This window comes from Ricinus communis, chromosome 8, assembly GCF_019578655.1.
Source record: "Ricinus communis isolate WT05 ecotype wild-type chromosome 8, ASM1957865v1, whole genome shotgun sequence".
NCBI classification, from domain to species: Eukaryota; Viridiplantae; Streptophyta; class Magnoliopsida; order Malpighiales; family Euphorbiaceae; genus Ricinus; species Ricinus communis.
Genome location: NC_063263.1, coordinates 15,051,876 through 15,076,449, shown reverse-complemented (window position 1 = coordinate 15,076,449; position 24,574 = coordinate 15,051,876). Strand labels below are relative to the sequence as shown.

The 24,574-nt window shown below is 33.3% G+C and overlaps 4 protein-coding genes across 6 annotated transcripts; 1 reads left to right on the top strand and 3 right to left on the bottom strand.

Annotated features, from left to right (window-relative positions):
• Positions 1 to 217: 217 nt before the first annotated feature.
• LOC8266984 (magnesium transporter MRS2-11, chloroplastic) lies at positions 218 to 7,178 on the bottom strand. Its single transcript, XM_048377886.1, has 14 exons — positions 6,693 to 7,178; positions 5,733 to 5,805; positions 5,410 to 5,480; positions 5,232 to 5,317; positions 5,030 to 5,120; positions 4,297 to 4,365; positions 3,293 to 3,373; positions 3,044 to 3,209; positions 2,889 to 2,934; positions 2,193 to 2,273; positions 1,428 to 1,510; positions 1,197 to 1,240; positions 981 to 1,097; positions 218 to 778 (listed from the first exon to the last, which is right to left on the bottom strand). Exons 1-13 carry the CDS (start codon positions 7,059 to 7,061, stop codon positions 1,002 to 1,004), a joined length of 1,356 nt encoding a protein of 451 aa, XP_048233843.1. The 5' UTR covers positions 7,062 to 7,178; the 3' UTR covers positions 218 to 778; positions 981 to 1,001.
• Positions 7,179 to 12,759: 5,581 nt separating this feature from the next.
• LOC8266986 lies at positions 12,760 to 19,861 on the top strand. Of its 2 annotated transcripts, none has more exons than XM_015724359.3 (12): positions 12,760 to 13,051; positions 13,471 to 13,860; positions 14,249 to 14,314; positions 14,474 to 14,613; positions 15,082 to 15,208; positions 16,120 to 16,271; positions 16,906 to 17,041; positions 17,757 to 17,841; positions 17,973 to 18,187; positions 18,326 to 18,462; positions 19,224 to 19,280; positions 19,407 to 19,861. In XM_015724359.3, exons 1-11 carry the CDS (start codon positions 12,929 to 12,931, stop codon positions 19,228 to 19,230), a joined length of 1,578 nt encoding a protein of 525 aa, XP_015579845.2. In that variant the 5' UTR covers positions 12,760 to 12,928; the 3' UTR covers positions 19,231 to 19,280; positions 19,407 to 19,861. The 2 variants fall into 2 exon arrangements, with proteins under 2 accessions (XP_015579845.2, XP_015579844.2); XM_015724358.3 differs by having other exon boundaries at positions 12,761 to 13,051; positions 17,913 to 18,187.
• Positions 19,862 to 20,173: 312 nt separating this feature from the next.
• Positions 20,174 to 20,995, bottom strand: LOC8266987. Its single transcript, XM_015724361.3, has 3 exons — positions 20,664 to 20,995; positions 20,479 to 20,540; positions 20,174 to 20,373 (listed from the first exon to the last, which is right to left on the bottom strand). Exons 1-3 carry the CDS (start codon positions 20,890 to 20,892, stop codon positions 20,260 to 20,262), a joined length of 405 nt encoding a protein of 134 aa, XP_015579847.1. The 5' UTR covers positions 20,893 to 20,995; the 3' UTR covers positions 20,174 to 20,259.
• A 618-nt stretch (positions 20,996 to 21,613) lies between these two features.
• LOC8266988 (GDSL esterase/lipase At5g22810) lies at positions 21,614 to 23,465 on the bottom strand. Of its 2 annotated transcripts, none has more exons than XM_015724348.3 (5): positions 23,103 to 23,465; positions 22,825 to 22,955; positions 22,499 to 22,732; positions 22,136 to 22,406; positions 21,614 to 22,049 (listed from the first exon to the last, which is right to left on the bottom strand). In XM_015724348.3, the coding sequence occupies exons 1-5, from the start codon at positions 23,365 to 23,367 to the stop codon at positions 21,856 to 21,858; spliced, it is 1,095 nt and encodes a 364-aa protein (XP_015579834.1). In that variant the 5' UTR covers positions 23,368 to 23,465; the 3' UTR covers positions 21,614 to 21,855. The 2 variants fall into 2 exon arrangements, with proteins under 2 accessions (XP_015579834.1, XP_002527431.1); XM_002527385.4 differs by having other exon boundaries at positions 22,136 to 22,391; positions 23,103 to 23,455.
• Between the last annotated feature and the right edge of the window lie 1,109 nt (positions 23,466 to 24,574).

The following is a 24,574-nucleotide window of genomic DNA, read 5'->3' as shown; positions in this document are numbered from 1 at the left end:
AAATTGGTGGTCATCTTACAATGTCTCCATTTTGCTTTGGCTTCAAGTGCATCCTGCGAAATTAGTAGTAAAAATTCTGTGGCAGATCTAGAATTTTGCTTGGGCTATTCCGAATGTGAAAAAAATAGAACGGAGAATTATGATATCTTTTTTTATGGAGGGTTTAAAATGACAGATGCAACGAAAGTACAATAGGATAAAATGAATTTTCAGAAGCTAGGAGACACTGCAAAAATCTCGAATTTATGGAGTATCTGAAAGAAAGCAGCACAGCCATCATCGCATTGTGGAAGTTTATTGACGTTAAAATTTATACTAAAGAGAATGACCAATCTTCTCTAAGATGTTGATCAAGAACACAGTTTGAGCAAAGAAGTCATAACAAACAATCATAATGACATTGCATTACGACTGAATGTTGCGAACTTAGATCTACAGAGCAAGTTCTGTTCCACTTTTGTGATATCCAAGCACCCTTTCAAGAGCCTTAATCCATATCTCTAGCACAAGCATCAAACTCCATTTTGCGAATTTATGTTTATTTGACCATGAACGAGTAAATGATGCAGAGAAGGGTAGTAACATCGATCCACAAGATGCTCAGAAAAATCTTGAAATAGCAGAAGCCAACTTGAGAAAGGCAGAAGGCAGGAGACAAATAATTGAGGCAAATCTAGCTCTCAGACGAGCTAGTACAGCTCAAAAATAATATGCAGCAGTCACTTATACAAGTGTAACCAGACTAAATCAGCCAAGCATGCTTAACCGTTGAATTCACCTGTAAAATATATAAAGACAGCATTAGGTTATGGCCAATGTTTTCAAGAATTCATCAATAACGGGCTGGTTTGAACTATTTCGATTTTGGAGTTGTGTTGAAAGAAATTTCCCAAGGAGGTCATGGTGTTGTTCTTTAAATTAGCATAGGTGCAAATGAGTAAAAATAATCAAAGCCAAAAAAAAAAAAGAAAAGGACTTACCTAATTTGAACAATTGTCAAGTTACAGTATTTTCCTAGCCCTGAGATACCAGTACATTAGAAAAAATGCCATGACAGCACCGACAATTATCCCAGCTGTTGTCAGCCAAAAAGCAAACTGCATAGAAACAAGGTTATGGCACCATGAATCACATTCAGTAAAACCAGAAATGAAAATGCTTTAGCATATGATGTCTAAGCTTTCAGATGAACATACCACGTGTTCTTCAAGATATGACTTCAAGTTCATCCCAAATATACCTGCAACCAGGACAAACTTCATGTGAGCATGTGGACAAAAAAGATTCCTTGTGCAACAATGTTGCAGAACATTGCAGCCATAAAAAGAAGTCTTTCTCTTTTTTAACTTCATTCAAGGTTGAACTCAGAAGATGAGCCACATTTTAAGAAATACGACATAAAAATCCACATCTTGGCTAAGACACACCTGCAATTAGAGCACCTACTGCCACGCAAAATGTCCCAACCTGAAGAAGTAATTCCACTCTGCTCACTTCAAGCCTCCGAGAGCTGGAAAAGGAAAAAGTATCAAGTTCAGAGACACAGGAGTGAGGAGCCTTAAATATCAAAGCATCACGTGCTTTTCTAAAACCGGCATTTTCTTTGGCAGGGTGATCTAGTCCATGATTTATTTTCTTGTTTACCCTTCTTTCAGTCTATAACCCCTGCCAGGCTTAGCCCAGTGTCCTAAATCAGCAATCCACACTAACAGAGTGTATTCTTATAAATTTGAGTCTAAGTAGTTTAATCAGCACATACATTATGAAAACTGAGATTCTTTTTACATCCCAACTTAACATTGTTCTATCCGTAACTAATTATGTGCCTTATTTCTTTTTCAGAGAAAAATAAAATCAATACATGCAACTGAATTAAGCTCACTCTATGTCCAGGTCAATATGAAATAAGCAAATTCATGATTAAGTGGTTTTGAATTTTAAACTCATTCTGACTGTACATGAGCATATGTGAAGGCATCTTTGTGCTGTTTCCAGAACATCAGTTGCAGTTAAATAAGTAGCAATAGCAGTAGTAGTTCCAGCAATTATTTTGTTAATATCAGAACTGAGATACATTAGGTTCCTTATAAGGGCAACACTAGGGCTTATTACAAGGTCAGTGTAAACAAATTGGGCAAAAATTCTAACGTTAAGAAATTAAGAGTCAAGTTACGAGCATCCAGAGTTCAGACCTTAAGTTAACAGCAATAGAGTCTTCCATTTCTTTTGCAGAATCAAGAAGTCGTTCTGACTGACCATGACAAGATTCACATCTGCAAAACCATATAGACAATGTCATGTAGCAGAATAAGAAACATGAATAAAATGAACCTTAATTCTTAATAGACCATCTTATTAGATGCTTAATAAAAACATTCATCTTTTCATATTTTCTCTGTGAGGCCACACTATTTAAACGCCTTTCGGGTTCTCTATGTTGAACTAAAATGGAAATACAAAATTATTTTCCTGAGGAAAAACATGATCAGTTCTTTCTTCCCATAAATGGTAATGTTAAAAATCCACATCAACATGTTCTCATGGGTTAGTACTCATCCAGCTGCACCATAACTGTGGCAATCAAGTCATCATAAAACTATTCATACACGAAAAAGGCACATGCAACTAAGAAAGCATTTACTCGCTATGCATAGTAAGGCGACAACATTGATTCCCAGTTACAATTTAAGATCATGTGAATAAATTTTGGGTTCTCTCTCAATCATCTCCTCTCTTTCTTCTTTACGCACAATTTAGGCTTGACACTTTCGCATCTCCCCATAAGAGAATTTGGGAGATGAGTTGTAGGAAAGAAAACAAATTTCATCATAAAGAATGCATAACAAGTATGGACCAATTAAAACACTAGAAATATAAGCAGGAATAACCTTTGAAGATAATTTTCCAATAGCATCTCAATTTCTTCCTCCTCCTCTGCAAAAGACAAAAGGAAAAACAATCACATATAAGAAACCTACACTAGTATGCAAATCAGAATATTGCTTATGCAACTCTAGGATATCAGGGACCTAATAGGGCTTACCATCAGCAATCTGCTTTTCTAAGGGAACAGAACATTCTACATTATCATTTCCCTTTCCGAGAGTGCAGTTTCTTCCCATTATACATATGCGGCGTATTTCATGTGGGTCTTCTAAAAGATCAAGCAGCATTTGTCTAAGAGCTCCTGCCCTTGAACCTAATTCAACCTTCCTTATGCAAGTAAAAACGTAAGAATCAAAGACCATTCTGCTATAATTGAAAGTTATGTCCAAGTAACTAGGCTATGTACCAAGGTCTGTTTGCTAATACGAAGTTCCTCCAATATGTTAGCAGTTAACCTGTTGGGTAAAACTTCAAGAAGAGCTTGAACCTGAAGTAAAGAGCATTACAATAAATTAATAATCATAATGATTGAACATTTGAGAAAGGCATAATCTAGAGTTCAGATCCAAGAACATGAAAACATAAAAACATTAGAATAATGTTCATCAAATCTTAATAGAAGGATGAGGTTCTTCTGCCTCAGCATCCAGCAATAAGCTAAACAGTATGCACCGTAATGGAAGCAAAATGAATTGGGTTGAACAAAGAAAGTTAAGGTGCATTAATTTAAAGTCAGATAGAACTTATTTGCTTCTAGCAAGACAAATGCAATAATCTCGTCATCATAATTTTAATTTCCAAAAGCTATAAGCTCTCTCCCATGTAGCCCTCCATCCCCAACAACTCGCCCAAAGCATAAGTATCACTACTGTTTCCAATGGTAAAAAATTAATATCACAGACATTCTTCAATTTCTTCTTTTCCCCCAAATTTTCATTTTATCTTTTGAGTGACCAAAAGAATGGGGGAGTGAAGGTAAAATGGTGGTTTAAGAGACGGATGTCATCTTTGAAATTAACAAAAAGAAAAAAAAGATTAAAGAAAAAACTATCTTTCAAACATTGAAGAAGTTGTATTTGTCAAAAAAAAAAAATCACTTTTTGGGGGAATACGTTTCCCAAAATATGAAAGAACTTGTTGAATATTCTCTGTTTGCTCTGGTAAAATATGAAGATAAGGCCAAGCCCAATCCTTTGATATCCGTTGATCATCTCAGGTAGAACTGAAAACATCTACTAATGTATCATATAACTAGTAAACTGCATCACTAGGAAACCCTCGATAACTTTTTTTGACTTTGCAATTCAAGGACAAAACTACTAGTTATATTTAACATTGATAATTCCAAAACCAAAAACTGAACAGATAAAAATAAAAAATAAAACATACTCACTATGTTCCCATACTCACACGAGGTTCAATAGCCATTAGTCTCTGCTCCAAACGCTGTACTCGTGAAAGCAATGCTGCCTCAACAACCTGAAATTATTACAGTGAAAGCCTCTTCAAAACCAGAGTGCTTCATTAAACTACTATTGAAAATCAAATGCCACTCCAATTTGAAGCTCTCGTTCATTTTCAGTAGACTGTAAATGATCAATATGAAGGCCATGCCATCTTTAATGTCCTCAAACCAGGTATAAAGCAAATACACTGAAGGATCCATTGTGTTTCCAAGCCAGATGTTGTTTCATAAGGAAAAAGAAGGTGACAAATTTAAGGTTTCTCAAATTATTGCTGAATGAGGAATAGATTGTATTTTTTACAAACTATTCAATAAACCCTAAATCCATTTCATATGTCATCAATTCAACATCTTCTCCACCAACCATTATTCAGTTTCCATTTCTCTAGAACTCTGTGTGCATGTGCACCTGCATGTATGTATACAAATAAATCGTCCACACCTCATAAAAAGTTATAATGCGAACCATCAAATTCAGGTAGAGGAATTGTTCGCCTTGGTTGATTAAATAATTGGCACATGAAACTCTACCCATAGCAAGTTCTTTATATATATAAATAGGTTCTCATTATAAAGGGAGCCGCAGCCTTTCAGATATTAAAGCGTCAAACTAACAAATTGCATTCACCTAGTCATCTTCATCTTTCAGAATGTAAAATTAGAAACAGAGGCACTGACCTCAAGCTCAAATGGCATGCATGGTCCTCCATTGTTATTGCTGGGATTTATCCGAGGCAACAGAGTGTCTATGAAAGCTTTCCCTCCTTTACTAAAAAGAATTAGCATATAGGATCAATCTTCCATTGTTAAATAAGATACTTCATGAAAAAAAGACAAGGCGGAGGAGATAACTTGCTATAATGCAGAAAACATAGATTACCGGTTATAATCGAATATAAGGACACGCTCTTGCATGGCTATTGCTCGTAATGAACCCAAGTTCAGCAAGATAGCATGCTCACGAACCTATAAATGGCACCCGAACATGGATCCAAATCATCAACCAAGCATTTAACAAAAACACAAAAGAGAAACTACCAAAGAAGTGAACAAAGCACCAGTAAAGAAGGCATTGAATTTGTCAAAAACAATGATGGATCAACACTACGGATGTCCCGTGGGCGAAGACCTGGTGGTACAAAACAATTGTAAGAAGAAAGAACCGATATCATTGTACAAGAAATAAATTTAAATTATGCTGATCCATCAGAAAACGACATAAAACCATGAAAAGTTGGAAGCATGAAATGATTTTTTTTTTTTTAAAAAGCAAATTATAGTCTCTAAAAATCTGAAATACATTGACACTACTAACTACTAAGTGGAAAATAATAATAAAATAATAATAATCTGCAGTTTTTTCCTGGCAATTTTTACCCACCACTTGACTTCAACAACTGGCGTCTGTTAATTTTCCTAGTAGATACCATTCCATTCGACTTCACTTCAACAACCTGCAGAATATGGAAAAAGAAATCGACAATTACTTATCCATTACAAGCGAAGAAAGAAAAAAAAAAATCCTTTGAACATGCAACTAAGAAATTTTAAGAATGAGAGCTTCAACCAAATTGAAACTTTAAGTCTCTCCACCTAATTTTATGCTAAAGACTTCTAGATTATACTAATGCCTGGAGTATATAAGATTATCGTAAAGAGGCAAGCTGAAAATAAACACCAGGTATTAGTATACCGTAAAATCAAATGACTACGGCATCTCATTAATTTTAAGTGAAGACACTACTTAATAAGCCGTTGGCTATTCATAACTTGCAATACTGCCAAGTTTAAGTAAGAAATGAAGTGCGATTCTCAAAACTAACAAACAACATGTACCCAAAAGAAATACAACAAACAACAAACATGACTGTTACAATTAATTAGTTATAGCAAGCAATTAGACCCGTTAACTTGCATATTTCACTACCACCCACATGTAAAGACTTACAACGAAAGCTTTACATAGAAAAAAGATGACGATAATAATATATAAAAAAATAAAAAGAAACTTGACTAAAGTGCAAAAAAGAATAACATAAATAAAATAAATACAAAGTATAAAAAAATAAGAAAAAAATTAAAAGAAAAGCAAAAAAATTAATTAGCAAGCAATTAAGCGCTAAAACTAAATATTAAACGTGTAAATGCCACTTAAAAAAATTCAAACACACTTTTTTCAGAGAAAACGTAAATAATTGACAAAAATGCAGAGGGTACATAAAAGATCACAAAGTACAAAAGAATTAAAAACATTAAAAAAAGGAAAAAAATAAAAAGGATAACAAGAAGATAATATAAAAATAAAAATAATTCCTTAAAAAAACTGCATAAACTAACAAACCTCGTAAACAGGCTCACGAATCCCAAGCGAAACAGAATCGCTAAAAGGAGAGACAATCCTCTGCTGCGGCTGATGTGGCTGTTGAACTTTAGCATCTTCTCTCGCTTCTCCGTCATCATCATCAGACACTAAAGTCTCCGATCGATCTTCTTCGGTTGATTTAGTCAAACACTTTACTCTCGAAGAAGAAGAAGAAGAAGATAGCTTCACAGATATTACAGGAATCCTTGCTTTCTGGAGAGAAATAAAAGAAGAAGATTGCCACGCACAAGGATTAACGAACACATAATCAGGTACTGATGGGGATGATGATTTAAGTAGTGGAAAATCAAGAAAGTGTGGAGATGATGATAAAGCCATTTCTCTCATTCTTCTGAAATTCCACTCTGCTTCTGCTCATGGAAATGGAGGAAGTTTGGTGTGTAGAGAGAGAGAGAGATGTCGTCTGGGGATATGATATAAAATTGACGCTTTTTGGTGGAAAAAAAATGTTAAATAATAAAAGGCAAAAGGGCGTTAAATATATTTAATTTAATAAAAAGAATTTGGTGACAGTTATTTTTTGTGGTTTGGATTTCGTTTGCTGTCATCTTCTGTTTTTTTATTTGATTCTGCTTTTCGTCAGTTCGGTAATTTTCACAGTATTATATGAATATTTCATATTTTATTGTTGGACCCACCTTTTATGTTTCTTGCGGGTTTAACTTTAATGGGTTTTAAGGCTTAACACTTGGCTTTTAATTTGTGGTTGATTTTCTTGTATGTTCAATTGGTCGATGGTTACAATAGATCCTCAATTTAATTATCCTCTAAAATTAATTTAAAATTATGTATTCTTTCAAAATAAAATAAAAATTGAATTTATAATTTTATCAAATTAAACTGAATTTACTGAAGAAATAAAAATTTATATATAAACATACTAAACTGAATTGAATAAATTAGATTTTGTATGAATATAAAGTGAAATTAAATAAAAAACTAAACTGAAAAAAATCACGTTTAAATTTAAATTTTTTTAAAATAAATTTATAATATCTTAAAATATTTTTTATGAAATTTTGGTTAGTTTGATTAATTCGATTAAACTGATTTTTTAATTTGAAAATGATCCAAACTGAAACGTATTATTTTTGAGTTTAAAAAAAATAAATTTTAATTTATAAGAAACACAAATTGAACTGAATTTATTTTTTTAAAATTTTTTTCAAAAAATACTAGTGTTGTATAACAAATTTCAAATACAAAAATAATACTTTTTAATAAAATATCATTTTCCTTTTGTGGTAGTAAAAACAAGAGATTTTACTTTTATATTAATTGGTGTTTTAATTTTAGTTTAACTATTCAAACTAATAATTATATTTTCTTTAATATTATAAGACTTAAATTGCGATGCTTATTTAAAATAAATCTCATTTTAACACTAGAGTAAAATACTAGTTATAAATAGTTTTTTTTTTTGAAATAAGTTTATTACATTTTATTAAATAACTGATAAAATGAATTTAATAGCATCTATAAGTCTATATAATTAATCCATGAGTTTTAAAATGGTTGATTTACATGGTAACTTTCTATAGAATTAAAATGTAAAGAATCTTGCTATGCATTAGGTTGCTTTTTCTGGTTGACCATAGAATAGAAGAAATTTATTATATTATGATTATGCATTTTACAAGAACTGCATTTAAAAAATATTTTTTTATATGAAATATTAAAATAATATTCACATTTAAGGATTTTATTTTTTTAATTTGGCACTACAATATATATATATATTTTAAAAATAAAATGGCAAGAGGAGGGGCTCGCGAAAGAACATGATGCTCGCGCTAAACTGTGAGCGGCCATGTCGGCCTGGCCCTTTACAAATTAAAGTTCTATTTACCTTTTTCCTAAATAAATTATATTGTTTCTATTTACCTTTTTTATTTACTTACCTCGTGTTACAACCTTCTAAGAGTACCGCCCAGTAGACCTGGGTACCCGCCCGACTCTCACTCTTTGGGTTGAGCTTGAACAATAATTTTTGAGTACAAATCTGGCTCGGCATAAAAAGTTCGTAATTCTCGGGCCAGGCTTGAAATTTGTATAAAAATTCAAGTCCGGTCCAGCCCAGGCCGATATGTAGTTTAGTTAGTAAAAAAAAGAAATATCATACCTAGCACTCAAACATATGATCTTCAATTTCTAATTAAGTGCCAATACCACTTAGCTACCTATTATTTCTGTTTATAGTTTTATTGTTATTAATAATATATTAATCAAAACAAAACTCTAAATCTAAATGTAACTACAATTTGGGACAGATTTAATAATTGGTCGGGCCGGGCCAGGCTTTTTAAAAAATTTCGGACTCGGGCTTGGGCTCAAACATATCAAAAAATTTCCGGGCCTGGGCTTGTCCAAAATTAAGTCAGGCCAGGTCAGGCCCGACCCATGAACAGGTCTACCGCCGAGACAATGGTCTTGCGGAAATTTATAGTTTCTATCTTTTTAATACTATATTTAGTTAAAATTTTGAAAATTTTATTTCATTTAAAAACACATGAAAAAATAAAATATAAATAATAAAATTAAAAAATATCTTAGTGTCATAAAATATATTAACTTATTAGTTAAATTTATTTAAATTTTTTTTATTTTATTAAAGCTACACAAAATTAATTATTTAAAATTTTAAATAATTTTTATTTCATTTGAAAATATAAATTTTAAATTTATAAATGAAATCTTATAAATTTTAAATTTATAAATAAATTAAACAAAAAATAATATAATTAAGAATTGGCTAGAACAATTTTAAGCATAATTAAATAACACGAGTTAGAAGTGGCCTGGGACACTTGAACACATAGCAGTATCTGCGTTTCTCCCCAAACAAATTTGAGCAGTACCATCCCCATCATCTTGCATGTCACGATCCAATCTGTAGGCCCGTGACTGGCATTAAAGAATGGGTAGGCTTAAGGGCACCAAATTCCATAGTAAGCTTGACTATTCACTAACTCATTCAAATTAAAATCTAAACTCAATTCTAAGCACTTTTTCCACAATTAAACTTATATCAACCGGTACTATAAATTAAATTCGGTCCGCCAGCATAATTAAACGAGACTTGAATTTATATAAAATTACGACCAGTAAGTTTAATATTCTTAATGCGGAGAATCTAAATTTTTTTACAAGTCAAACATACCAAAATCAATTATATCAACCCGATGATGAAGGAGTGAGGTTGCTAGATAAGAACTGCGGAAAGACTAACAATCACCTGAAAAACAGTAAAATTGAGACTGTCAGTCTCGAGAGTGAGTTAAAATCATATATCTAAAAACAATTACAAACACTTGCATAACACATTTATTTAATTTGAAATAAACATTAAGTCATGCAAAAATATACGTGTCATACCATGCTTAAATAAAAATAACTTCACATACTAGAAGGCGCAGTACTTCAGTAGAACCCTAATCCCAACACTAACATCTCGACTATCTCATTCCAACAGAACTGGCGCCCAGAGAGCGAAGCTTGACCAGGGTCCTTAACTCCAGTCCGGTCACTTAATTATCACTATCAGTCTTAGCCTTTCGGCTTGCTTACTCCAATAAGACTAGCGCCCAGAGAGCGAAGCTCAACCAGGGTCCTTAATTCCAGTCTGGTCACTTAGGTTTCTAAATAAGCCGGCGCTCAGAGAGCAATGCTCGACCATGGCAAGTCCTAAATTTATCTTTTGAAATTTACCCTTTTTACTATCTGTCTCAAATTCCTACCGATGCGCACACAGTCCTGATGCAACTCATCAAATAGCATATGCTCTATAGCCATCCCATCCCGGGTCAACACGAAATCAATAAAATCATAATGCGGAAAATGAAACATATATAAACAGTAAATAATTAAATAATTAAAATATTAATCATTTAATCAGAAATATCGCGTAAAAATCTTAGCACGACACACGTAAGCAGATATATGACTTTAACTCACAGCTTTGACGGCCTTCTAGCTCTGCTCCGATCCCTCGGCTGGAGCGAGCCAAACTGATAGATTATCGAGACGCTTGATCGCTCGGTCGACTCGCCTCCAACCACCGGAGTTCGATTGGCGATCCAAACTCACCAACAAACTCGAAACGACGCGCTGATGACGATCTCAGCTTCCAATCTTTCAATCCAACTCCCGATCATCCGGAGAGATTTACGGACGATCTCGGCCGTCGATTTTCAAACGGAGTCCGATCACTGCAAAATCAGTGTCATTGGAAAGCTTGTGACGAAGGGAGTCCGGATATTGCCCTCCGATCGGCCAAAGCTCGTCGAAAAAGCTAGAAAACGCCGGTTGCCCCTAACTTTTCACATTGCCGGATCTTGCAATTCCAGCAGCCTCAAGGGGTGGCAATGGTTGGAAAAGAAAGCCTCGAAGCTGCTGATAATTTTGAGTTCATAATCACTGGCAATGGTTGCTGGAAATGCCATGAATAGCGGTAAGAAACGGTTGTCATTCCTGGACATTCTACACCGTTTGTCGTCTCCATACGCCACCGTAGCCGCCCCTAGCGTGCTCGCCTACGCCAGCTGCACCTCCTGCCAACGTCACCAGACTCCGCCGAGACTCCTCCACCACTCCACCATTAAAACCGACGAAGCTTCCTCTCCCTCCTTCTCCTTCTTCGTTCTCTTTCTTTTTTTTCTTTTCTCTATCACAAGTTGGTCCTCCAACTTTTCTTCTTCACCATCTAGTCCCTTAACTTTTTAAGTTACAACCCTAAAAAATTCTCGATTAATCCTTAAACTTTTCTTTAGATTTTCAATTAAGCCTCTAACTATTTAATTTGGGCTAAAATAGAATTATTGAAAATATATAATTATATTTTTTTACCTTTGCTCTTAAATATAAAATTATCAAAAAGTCCTTGCCGACATATTTAATTACAAAAATACCAAACATACAAATTTTTATTAAAATCTCATATTAATAAAATTATATTTTAAATCCTTATTCCAAAATAAATTTCCAATTTAATCGTAGCACACAATTAATTTAATTAATCAATTTTCTAAATATTTTCTAATTAAAATTAACACCATTTGCTAATTAAAATTTATCATTTCCTGATAATTATTTTATAAAAATATTATTTACTAATTCTTTCATAACTCTCATAGAATTTTAATTCATATATTCACTTTGGGGAAGATTGAATGACAAAAAATATAATTTATTTTCCAAAAAAGTTACTTAATTAATTTCTTAAAAATCAAACTAATTAGATATAGAAAATAACTCTCTTATTTATCTAGCATTAAAATTTCATTTAAACCAAGTAAAAATAAAATAAAATAAATTTAAAGAAAAAATTATTTATTAATTATTATTAATATTATCATTTATTAAATAAAAATTACGGATATTACATTGCAAATCGGCTCTAACTTGTGCTTGCCTCTATTTGAAAAAGGAAACTAAGACCTGAATTAACTGTTTTATTTCTTTTTTTCTTGAGATAAATATGGCACTACAATATTAATAACATAAAAATTTATGATTTTTTATTTTCTAATAAATATGATATTGTACTTGAACATCTTAGCAATTAAATTTTAAAATAATAATTATGAATTAATAATAGTAAATTTGATGATCATTACAAATTTATTAAGCTTTAAACTTATATCAGAAAATAAAAATAAAATTAAGATTTTAATAATTAAATTATTTTTTATCATAATTTGTAAATGTATATATTTAATATTTAAAATAAATAATATATGTCACAAATAATAAAACAATAAAATCATATAATATATTTTTATATTTATCTTAAAAATACTTATTATCAAATTATTTGAAATAATTTTTATTTCAAACTCTATTATTTTAACCTCTATTTTATTATACAATAAAATTTACTTATTATTATAAATATTATGAATTACCCCGTGTATATATAGTTGCTTATTATTTCTAAGACTAAAGCTTTAAGAAAAATATTAATATTCTCAGCAAAAAGAAAACTAAAATTGATTATCTATAGTGAAAATTCTAGGACTTCCTTTTAACAAAAAAAAAAAAAGAAAAAGGTGATTTTCTCCTTTTCAGTTCCAATGCGTATACTCCAATAACTTTCCCCTCCAATTTTATTTTGCTTCCCTCCCTAACTTCGCTTCTAAACACACAATAGAAGAGATCAATCTTAGAACACTTGCTATCTCACGTTTAAAGCTAAAATGGCCTTAGAATCAAAATCGAACCCACTTGAATTACAACAGCAACAATATCAACAAGAACAAGAAACAGCCCACGATGATGCACCTCCACCTGCACACCACCCTTGTGCACCGCCTGACGAGGTCGCACTCTCACTTCCCCACTTTCATCATTTCTGTTTTTCTTTTTTAAAATCTATAATTATTGGTTTTCCAAGTTGTATCTCTATTTCTAATTGGAACTACAATTGCGAACCACTTACTTAAGCTAGGGTTTTATGGACTTTCGCCTTTCACACTTGATCACATTGGAACTATGTATATGTGAACAAATTATTATTTTAGCTGTGGTTTTGAAATTTGAGTCTGATTTGGTTTAGTGGCTGTTTTTTCGAGGTTCTAAATAATTAATAGCTCGCGTGCTTGCATATTTTATCACTTGTGCAATAATTTTAGCTCCAACTTTTAGTTGTACATGCAAGTATAAAAGAACTTATGATAGATTTATCTTTTTCAAATTGATGATTAACTGTGATGTTAACAATGAGTAGTTATCTTTGCAGTTATTTGACATTTCGACTACGGTTGATCCTAGTTATATTATATCTTTGATACGAAAACTAATTCCAACTGGTACGCAAAATGATCAAAATGCATCTGGAGTTGATACCGGTGACGATGTCTGTGGTAAAAGGTCAAATGCTGATTGCATGGATGAGTGTGGAAAGGTAGCATCTCCATCTAGAGACAGAGTTCCAAAATCAGTAGAAAATTGGCCTGAGAAGATGAATTCGGTCGATAATTTCGATAAATCTACTTGTCGAGATGAAAAAGATGAGGATTCATCTTTTAGAGTAGAACAACATTGTAATCTAGCAGGAGAAGATGATTGGGAAGAGTATGGTTGTGTTTTGTGGGATCTTGCTGCTAGTAGGACTCATGCTGAACTAATGGTACTTGATCTAGTTCTTTCCTATTAATAAGTATGATATCATTTGTTTGGCCTTTTCTTTGTCTCACTACTTTGTTCGGTTTATGACAGAGGTATAAGGTATAGTACCATGTAAAATTTGAAGATATCTTGATCATATATTTATGTGAGTGTGTGTTATATTATTTGCTGCCTCATTGTTTTAGATATCCCAGCCAATTTCCAACCCCGCCCTTGTGCAAGTACCACAAAACATTGTATTCACAAACACAGAGCGCTATCCATTATATAGACAAGGGACACCACTGTGGGGTTTGGATGATATTGGCACTTATATTGATTTAACTTGTTTATATGAACTAAATTTCCATTTATCGTAATTAATGGAGTGGGCGTCATTATATTTGCAGGTGGAAAACCTTATACTTGAAGTGTTTTTGTCTCACCTTATGGTTTCACAATCAGTACGAATTACGGTAAGCCATATTACTAGTTGTTTCTTGAAATCCTTTGGCCTTATAAATTGAAGTTCGTTTTTGTAATTCATTAACTTTATTTATGGGATTGTCTTTCTCTATTTTGGTCTGGCTTTATATAATTAGTTGGTTGCAATCATTAACCTCTTCTTTCCTTAGGAGATATGCTTGGGCATCATTGGAAACCTAGCCTGCCATGAAGTTCCAATGAAGCATATAGTCTCTACACATGGATTAATTGAGATAATCGTTGAACAGCTATCTCTGGATGACACCCGATGCCTGTGTGAAGCTTGCAGGTAATATTCCTTTATTTGCATGTATCTTAGCCTTGATAACTTTTTTTTGTATTTTAGAACTTCTCAGATTTTTTCATAATTGGTTTTGACATTGATATTTATTCTCTCTTTTTCCCTTTTTACTTTGTTCCCAGCCTTCAATCTTTTGTAAATTGACTCATTTCTTGTACCATTGTGGCCAAACATGAAAAGACAACTCTTATATGTTGCATATTTTATAACAATATCGATATTTATCATACTAGTCCATATTACAGGCAAAGAGATGCTGGTGTCATCTTATGTATTATCATTCTCTAAAGTTCAGATTCTCATAACTAAAAAATGGTTTTAGTTGCTGATGAAATTATTGAAAGTGCAAAATCCTTATTAGCCATTTAGAGCATAATTGCCCTGCAGCATGTTATACATTCTTCTCCATCTTGTTCTTTCCTATATATCTCCTTTACAGTTAATATTCTGATGCAGGTTGCTAACTTTGGGTCTTCAAAGTGACAAGTGTTATACTTGGGCTGAGGCACTACAGTCTGAACATATTCTGAGCCGCATCATATGGGTTGTGGAAAACACCTTGAATCTGCAGCTTTTAGAAAAGGTATGAAAGAGTTTTGTGCTAGATATTAATGTATGTAATCTGGAAGATTTTTTGTCCGTGCACGGAAAGCAATTAATATGTATATTTGTATATGCTGATAGGTGGAGAGTAGCAATGTACAAAACCATATCCTGCACTGAAGTGGGTATCATTTCACATGAATCTGAGAAATTTGTCCTAATAAGTACATAATTAGAAGTTTTCAGGAGGAAGGTGCTTGATACCAATTACCAACTTTTCCAGTCTCTCAAAAGAAAAAGCCAGGATTTTCAAGTTTAATTGTTAGCAGTACCAACTTGGAATTTCTTTAAGTCTTAACCTCCTTTTTATGGTGATACTGGACAGTGTAAGTTTGTAACTAGGTCAGAAGGCGGATAGCTAAATAAGTTATTGATATTAGATACTTCTGGAATTTAAGAAAAACTTATACTTACTATGTACATGATAATGTAATTTGAGGATCTGTTTTGCATGAAGCACGAAAAATCTTGGTTACTTTTAGCATGAAATTTCTGAAGATCTTAAGTATTTTTAAATTTCTGAATAATCAGTGAACCTCCCAACATATATAATTTACTTGCTATCTATGTTCAGTAATAAAGTATTTATGAAGAAACTTCTGTGCAAAAGTGTTCCTCAACAATGTTTAATTATGGTTACCCTCTCATTTAGATGTCAAAGCACTTTTGTGATTGCTGCATGTATTAATACATCAGCAACCAAGAGGCTGCAGAGACGTGCAATTTCGTGGTTTTTGATAAGCCAGATCTGGTTTAGGCTATGCAGTTTTGTCCTCTTGCAATGCATCGGAGCTGCATCTTTGTGTTTGTGCATGGTGTTCTCACTCTCTCAGTTCTATACTTAATTAACTTGTGTTGCATGCACTAGCAAATAAATTTTCCATTTTGCAGAGTGTAGGGTTATTATTAGCTATTCTTGAGAGTCAACAGGAAGCTTCAGCTGTTCTTCTGACTACTTTAATGAAGCTCGGTTTGACAAATCTATTGGTCAGCCTCTTGGTTTTTGAGATGAGCACATTAACAGGTCAAAGAGTACCTGAAAGGTATGATTTCACTTGATCTGGATATAAATTGTTGGCACATCAATGGCAGATTGAGTTTCTCATGAAGGATAAATATATTAGATCTCTATGTGGACTTCCAGTCAGTAAAGCAATTTTCATTGTGTGTGACAATGCTTCCTTGAGTTTATGGTTCTGAAGGCGCCCTTTGTAACGGGGAAAGAATTTGGAAACTTCCTTTACCATAGCTTCTTACAAATTTCAGTAAATTAACCAGGACATCATTTTATGCATCACATACTCTTTTGTTTGGTCAGCATTCTAATGTACTTGGATTATTCTTCTGATCAATTTATGTCTCTAACTGTAACCACCTCTACATGGCTCTTGCAATGAGCAGTTAATGAATTCGTAACTATTGATTTAGCGACTCGTAAGTTTTAATGGCAGATACTTGAACTTATTTTGCTACTTTTGGCCTTGCCAGATCATTATTTAGGTGATCTAATTGGTCTAGCTTCAGTGCCAATGAATCATGAGTGTTGCATTTTCTCCCTTCTGCTGTATGTTGCCAAATGTCTTTTAGTTTTGTCCCATTTCTTTCTTTTCTGTCTCATAATCTATATTTCTAAATCAACTTTTTTGCATTTGACATTCAGTCAATGTCCTGTTACAGGTATTCTGTTCTCGATGTAATTCTTCGTACGATTGAAGCTTTTTCCACTTTAGATGGCCATTCTCAAGAAATTTGCTCTAATAAGGAACTATTTCAACTAGTTTGTGACCTGGTCAAACTCCCAGATAAAGTAGAGGTATGTTTATAGGCCGGACTTATGGAAATATTGTTGGAAAAAATTGATGAGGAAATGTCTCTATGCCCTCTTCCTATATTTTTGTTCCAATAAAAGTGCAGCAAGTGTAAAGTTTAAGTTTGATGTACTTAAGCTATTACCTATTGATTTAGACTTTATAGTCTGTTTAGGGATTAAGATATGATTCCTCTTTTGTTGTTCTCTTTTCTAAGTGCTTTCACTCAAGCTATGAATTGGCCATCAAGCTGGCTGTCAGCACCATGAATAACCTTCATTTCAACTTTTTTTAAATCTTTTTTCTCACCATTTTATATTCACCAACTTCTCCTTTCATTAAAGAAAATGAGTTTGTTGAACATTTTTGGCAATAACTAGAAGAGGATAGAAAAGTTAGATCTTAATGATATAGTTGACCTATAAATAAGAGAATTTCTTCAGTAGGAGTCTCAGACAAAAGCGATGAGACCGACCATTGAGATGTAAGTGAATATTGTCACAAGTAGGTGCAAGAAATTGTTTTATAAGAATTCTTGACATATTATTTTAAAATGCAGTGAAAGGATGGATCCTTGTGCCGTGCATCTTCTATGTTTCCCATGCGTTGTCTTGTAGTTCATGACTGTTGCTTTTGTATTTCCTCTATTTTTGTTTTCAATTTTGACAAAGAAGTGCAATGGTTACTTGTCTGATGACAAGTGCTTTCCTTTCTTTGCAGGTTGCCAGTTCTTGTGCTACTGCTGCAGTTTTAATTGCAAATATTCTGTCTGATGTACCTGATCTTGCTTCAGAGGTATCATATGGTAAGTTGTATCTGTTTAACATTTTATCAAGTCCTTAATTGCATTAGAGGTGACACCTTGGATCTGTCCAGATTTGACTTTTCTACAGGGCTTGTTTGACATATTTGCTCTTGCCTCGGATGATTTTGAAGCACGGAGTGCACTCTGGAGCATCATTGCTAAGTTACTGGTTCGAGTAAAGGAAAGTGAGATGGGCCTATCAAGTCTGCATCAGTATGTATTGGTTTTAGTAAGCAAAGCTGAACTGATTGAAGATAATCTTCTTGACCAACAATTGGATAGTTCCAATGAAGAATCCAGGAGCTCGACCAGTTCTCATGCAAAGTCAAATGCTAGAAATACAGCTGTATCCTCCTCCTCTTTGGAACTCTGTTGACAGTTGCATATATTTGATTTTAGAGATCTTACAACACATAGAACCACTTCAGTCATTTGGTTCTTGTATGCCACATGCAATTTATTTTATCCTTGACCTTTGCTACAGCTTCAAAGAATAGTCGGTATTTTAAATCAGTGGATTGCATTAAGAGACTGTCAAGAGGAGGGTGATAGGATGGATGAACCTAATGATATTGATTTAAGCGTCTGTAGATTAATGGACAGCTGTTCTAAACATATCGAGTAAGCTGCTTCTCTCTCTCTCTCATCTGCAGCTATTACTTATAGATAGCTAAGCACCATGGTCTTGATTCTTGAGACTGTTCATTCTGGTAGTAATGCATGATGCTCAATCATGGGCATAAATAAAAGCTTTAAAATGTCAGTCACAGACTTGTATTCTTTGACATTACCTTTTCATTGTAATGTTTGTTACTAAGTAGAAAAATATTACAGAGAGAGGTGTCTGTGTGAAGTGGCAAGGTTGAGGAGTAATGGTCCGTACACCTCTTCCATGCCTTTAAGAGGATCTCCAAGTATTCAGCAAGTTCTACCTTGTCTTTTGGACCCCAAATCTGCCCTTTATTTTGAAAAACTGATGGCGGAACCCCATAAATAGATCCAGAGTTGCATTATAATTGGGTTGCTGTTTATAAATTATCTTATTATATCAATTGCTGGAAATTTATGTTGTACTTGATTCTAGTACTCCTAAGCCTTTGGTTGAGAAGAGAAGTGCTAAGGTGAACCCTGATCAATTTTTGATTAAGGTGTCTGGATACTTGGCCTTGCCTAATTTGGAGAGGAGTTGGCCATCTGTATTTCTGGAAATTGAATGCTTGATAATGTTGATCCTCACATCTTAATAGAAAGTAGATGCATTGACCAAGCATGAGCCAAACATCCAATTTGAGTATCGGCAGCTCTGTGAAATTCATATTTAATTGCTTCTTTGTTATCTGATCTTATTTCTTCGTTTGTTGCATCTTCATGTTGATATCCAGTGCCTAAAATGGGAACCAGATTTCTTGTGCGCCGCAGAAGGTTTTGTTGTTCAAACGGTAAGAGGTCCAGATGGTGACATACATCTAAATGCAATTGTTTTGTCCAATGTAACAACGCAACTGAGTTAAAATGAGCTTCCAATTTTTTTACTAATGGTTTCTAGTTTTTAATGAGTTCTCCAGACGCAGTACTTGGTGAGGAAAACACTGCGAAATGATCTTCCTCGAGAGTGTCTGCATGCAATCCGACTCCCTCATTGTTGTATGCAAGTTTTGGTGATGCCACCGCGCAAAATGTCAGGTTTCAAATTTTCATGCAACAGAATTGCAGCAGTAGAGCCTCTGTACACGGCATATCTTTGAGGAAATGTCTTAGGGATCTGGATCTGATGGGGAATAAGGCAAATCAACTAATATGGAAACATTTTAGAAACCTGATGCAACTCAATCAAGCCAAACGTTACATGATTATATGTGAAAAAGTTTTGCCCTTTCAGAAATTCTGAAAGTAGCTAGGTTGTACTATTATTGATTTGCCCTGCAGATGCTATAAAAAAGAACTAGAGTGGTTTTTAAACTTATACCCACTGGCTGGGGCAGCTTTTATAAAGTAAATAAAGAAAAAAAGATTTATTTTATTTTATTTAGAAAATGAGATGTGAAAATTCTAGAACTTAATATAGAATTTTTTTAAACTATAATCTCTTCAGTTTTAAAATTTTATAGAACCATTAAAGTTTTGAAAAGACTCCCATCCAAAACGGATTAAAATTGTTTAGCTGACTGCATATTAGTGATAATTTTATACATAATCTGAGAATTATTTCTGCATGATCGAAAAAGTACCAGGAAAAGGAAGCATGATTATAATCTGATGCAATAAGCTAAAAATTAGAACTGCATATTAATCCTTCCGCACTCAGCCTTCATCTAATAAAAAGAATATAAGATAGAACAAAATTAAACTCATTCATTCAGTAAAGAAATTACTGTCATTTGCAGTGTAGCTATACAAGGAAAATTGAAGCAGATAGATTCAGATGAATTCTTCAATCAAAGGCTGATAGAATAGCTTATAAGCCTCCATGACTTCAAGATACCACATGGATTCTCTATCAGGAAATGCGGAAAGATCAACAATTTTATGGACCTGATTTATTGACACATTAACCAAAAATATTGAAATTGCACTGTAAAATCAGTATGTCCTTTAATGGCAGGAGTTAAAAATAATAATAATAAAACAACAAAGTACCTTAATTATAGGCGTTTCACCCGTACGGACAAAATATCCACCGATCACCATAACGTACATCCCTACACACAAAACACCAAATTAACTATTTTTTTTAATATTAACGTTGTGAGATGCAGAAACTCAAAAAAGAAAGAGAGAGAGAGAGAGAGAGAGAGAGAGAGAGAGAGGGAGAGGAAAGAAACCTAAATCCCAGCGGCGGAGACGGAAGTCGCCGGAGAGAGAAAGGTGGATGACACCGGTACCGTCATCGAGGATGAGATTGCCATCGCCGTCGTTGAAGACCAAAATGCCCTGTAACCAGGCGCGTTGGAAGAGAATGCCGCCTAGAGTTAATGCGTTTTGAGAAGAAGTTTCGCGGGCGTCTTTTAGCTGCACGCATAGCAGCTTCAGCGCTGCTAAACTGTAGTCCATTTCTCTCGCTTCGTGTTACTTGAATAGTGAATGGACAGCGCTGCTATTCCCACTATTTTTTTTATTTTGTGGCACTCCTTGTACTTTTAGATATCATTGATAATGCCCAAAAAGCTGCATCCTTTTATAGTAAAATTTTTACAGTGATATTTATAATTATGAAAAGATAATAACTAAATGAAAGTAAGTTTGAGTAATATTTTTTTAAAATTTAATATTTAATTTTATTAATAAAATAATAAAAATTATAAATAATATATATATATATATATATGTCTTAACATATTATATAAATAAAATCGATGAGATAAAATAATATTATAGTAAGATAATAGCATAATATATATTTTTTAAAATTATATATGCAAATATTACTATATAGAGAAATATTTCTTTTAAGGCCGGACTTAAAAAATCTATAATTTAATATAATAAAGAATTTATTTTTATTTATAACTAGCTCAAATTAGAATTATAATATTTTTTATCACTATATGAAAATTATTCTTATATAGAGTGTCACTGTAGAAAAATTTTACTATAAAAGCTCTATATTCAAACATGCATGGATCATATCATAAGGAACATTTCCCAAAAAATTTATTTTGTTTTATTCTATAAGTTTCAATAGTTCCATATGAAAAGATTAGCTGCCATATTTTGTCATTGAAATCCATACATTCATATGCCATATGAGATTGCAATTTGCAATATAAGAAAATAAACTCAAAGCAAAGTGTCTTATTACATTGATAGTCAATTTACATAAGAGTATTGCACAAAATGAAGTTACATAGTTCAAATAAAAAGACAGTTTCACTTCCAAGTTTTGCACAAGTAATCTCTTGTTTCCAATGGTAAATTAAGCAAGATAGACAAACTTTTATACCATAGTCACAATCCCATGTAGAGAAATGATTAAGTGCATATATATATATATATAGTCTTCCAGCATGATTGTTATTAGAAAATGAGAGAGATGCCACTGGTAAGCAAATCATCTGCCAATATTTTGTTTGCAGCTTCCGAAGGATGAAAACCATCCCAGAATACATACTCAGATGCATTTTTGCAAGTACCTATAGACTTGGAATTGCACAGTATTGATGATTCTAACAAACCTGTTCCACAACAAGCTCTTCTTGCCTCTACAAATCCTGCAAGACACAAATTATCAGAATAAAATGAGTGTTACCTGACTTCAAAAACTTCCAAGTCAGAGTAGTTTCAATTTCTGAGGTACCATTGTCAGAAGGTTTTGTGACAATATCATAAAGAGGTTGATAGATGTCAAAAACGACTAATTTGAGGCCTGAAAGCTTGTTTCGCAGGCTTTGAGATGTGGCATTTAGCTTATTGTTGAAGGAAACCGAATCCTGGTTTAAATTGGCCACACAATCATTGCTATCAGAACCAAATATCGTAATAGCTGCTGGCAAGCATCCAAGGGGTGGCAATGTTGTCACACCAATTTTTCTAGCTCCCAGATTATACAAATTCTGTGCAAAATGTGACTTTAGCAAAGGCAAAAACCCAATATTGATTATTACTATCATACAACTGAAGAATGGCAAAAGTAATTAATGTATATATGTTGAAAAGAGACCTTAATGAAATGCGAATAAGATTGCATGAGAATATCAGAGAATTGATCAGGTGTATATTCCTTGTGGAGAAAAGGGTTAATGTAATAGTTTTGAACAAAATCACTAGCTCCAGCACTAATAAGATAGATTGCTCCAGATATAATTGATGATGCATTTGATTTCCCTGCAATTCCCACTATCTTTCTCTGGTATTCCTTGTAGTACTCTAGCTGCTGAGTCAATGAAATTGCATGCTACACCACCAAAATAGATCATCAAAGAGTAACAGATGGAAAGGAACAAAGAGAAAGAGAGAGTATTCAGTATGCATTCAAATGGAATTTACATATAACTTAGCTGTGGAATCATAAAAACCAGAAGCACCAGATGCGAAATTGGCACCAATTAATAGGTTTGTGCCTTCAGCTTCTTTGCTAAGGTAGGCTGGTGGATAAGAAGTGAAGCCTATGTTTTCAGCTGTTTAATTAACCAAATAAAAGCAATTAGTAAAGATTACATGAGACTAGTGCTGGTAGTAAATTACAATTGGAGGCAAAACTCTCATTTGCATGGAGCAATGAGTGATCTAGTCACTGTCTATGACGGGTTTTTGAGGTATAATACCAGTGAAGTCAGATGCAAGTTTTCCATTGCAGAATCTACCAGTTGATTTGTGATTGGCAAAGTCTCTACCATAAGGAGGGAAGTTTGCTTTTACAATGGTGTAAAGATGATTGTTATTGCCTGCATCAACAACAGAGTCTCCAAATATGAACATCGCAGGGACAAGAGGCTGACCATTGGCCACAATGAACATCAAAGCAATAACAAGAAACAAAGAAGAGAAAGAACTTGACAAGTCCATAATCTTGAACTTGTTCATTTGCATGATTGCTTTAGGTGTGTGTTTGTGTAAGAGAGAGAGAGAGGGAAGAGTATGAAAGTTGGTAACTTGGCAGTGGAATTTATAGTGCACGTCAACAATTCCAAGAGAACATATAATCATAATGGTTTTTCAAAAGGTAAAAGAAAAAAAAAAAAAAAAGAGAAAAAAAGAAAAGAGGACTTCGCATAATTTTTTTCTTAGCTTTAGCCAAGTTACAATATAACTTTTAATGGAGTAGGTCAAGTGTCCAACACTAAGCAAATTGTCTTCTCTGTTTAATGTATAGTCACATTTCTTTTGATTGTATTTTTGGCTAATGTTCACCACCTTTGCCTTCCACTTCTAATTCAAGTTATCAACTGTGTTTAGTAAATTTGGCTGTTTTTGAGTAAAATCACAAACATGCTAATTCTTGCAGTCCAGTCTTTCCCATGAATATATCCAAATTGACACTTCAATCAAGAAAATATGGATTTAATTATCAAAAACAGAAAAGCTGGAATCCTAAACTAATGGAGTGGTTCCAACTAAAACGGAGTTTGAGTGTCTTAATGGCATTTGTTTTTTCTTTTAGCTGTACTAGCTTCCAGGATACCCTCCTTTTTCTTAAACAGAAAAAAGAAAAAGAAAAAAAAAGATGGCACTTAAATTTAGACCTTTGCCATGTGCCCTTGTTTACTACACTAGCAGTTCTTCAGTCACTATCAAAAACATTATTTCAGATAACCAGCTGCTCTTCTGAAAAATTGGCCACTGACTTGAATAAGGGTCTGCCCTTTTATTATAATTTTGTTCAAATAGATATACACTCCTCAAAAGACTAAGGAGTGGAGGACCTATGGAAAACCAAATTGCCCTCTTTTTATTTACTAGAGTTAACTTCTCCTTGTGGAACAAAAAGGAAAATTGTGGTTTCTTGCACTTTTGTCCATTTGATTTCATACTTTGATTTGGCAGATTCCAAAGATGCTATTTGCTATTTTGCTTCCTGCTTAATTGATGTCACACTTGCTCTGCTGCTAATTTACTTGTGGAAAATATACATTTCCAATAATGAATGAAAGGATGGTATGAAATTAAAATTGACAATATATTCACATTATATTCGTTCAAATTTTCCTGGTATTGTTTGTGCCAATTGGAATAGGTTTGGAGTTCGACTGTTATCATCTAGAATCCATTAATGTAAAGTGGAAATTTATTGGTGAAA

What these genes read in the sequence shown, in the direction of transcription:
- LOC8266984 (XM_048377886.1), bottom strand. Translation starts at nt 7,061, where the DNA reads ATGAGAGAAATGGCTTTATCATCATCTCCACACTTTCTTGATTTTCCA. An exon ending in GTATTAGCAAACAGACCTTG is followed by an intron (nt 3,210 to 3,292) that starts GTACATAGCCTA and finishes TGCATAAGGAAG; the next exon opens with GTTGAATTAGGTTCAAGGGC. An exon ending in AGTAGGTGCTCTAATTGCAG is followed by an intron (nt 1,241 to 1,427) that starts GTGTGTCTTAGC and finishes TCCTGGTTGCAG; the next exon opens with GTATATTTGGGATGAACTTG.
- LOC8266986 (XM_015724358.3), top strand. Translation starts at nt 12,929, where the DNA reads ATGGCCTTAGAATCAAAATCGAACCCACTTGAATTACAACAGCAACAA. An exon ending in CACAATCAGTACGAATTACG is followed by an intron (nt 14,315 to 14,473) that starts GTAAGCCATATT and finishes TTCTTTCCTTAG; the next exon opens with GAGATATGCTTGGGCATCAT. An exon ending in AACTCCCAGATAAAGTAGAG is followed by an intron (nt 17,042 to 17,756) that starts GTATGTTTATAG and finishes CTTTCTTTGCAG; the next exon opens with GTTGCCAGTTCTTGTGCTAC.
- LOC8266987 (XM_015724361.3), bottom strand. Translation starts at nt 20,892, where the DNA reads ATGGACTACAGTTTAGCAGCGCTGAAGCTGCTATGCGTGCAGCTAAAA. An exon ending in TCTCCGCCGCTGGGATTTAG is followed by an intron (nt 20,541 to 20,663) that starts GTTTCTTTCCTC and finishes TTTTGTGTGTAG; the next exon opens with GGATGTACGTTATGGTGATC. An exon ending in GTGAAACGCCTATAATTAAG is followed by an intron (nt 20,374 to 20,478) that starts GTACTTTGTTGT and finishes TCAATAAATCAG; the next exon opens with GTCCATAAAATTGTTGATCT.
- LOC8266988 (XM_015724348.3), bottom strand. Translation starts at nt 23,367, where the DNA reads ATGCAAATGAACAAGTTCAAGATTATGGACTTGTCAAGTTCTTTCTCT. An exon ending in ATTCCACAGCTAAGTTATAT is followed by an intron (nt 22,733 to 22,824) that starts GTAAATTCCATT and finishes TTGGTGGTGTAG; the next exon opens with CATGCAATTTCATTGACTCA. An exon ending in CACAAAACCTTCTGACAATG is followed by an intron (nt 22,050 to 22,135) that starts GTACCTCAGAAA and finishes TGTGTCTTGCAG; the next exon opens with GATTTGTAGAGGCAAGAAGA.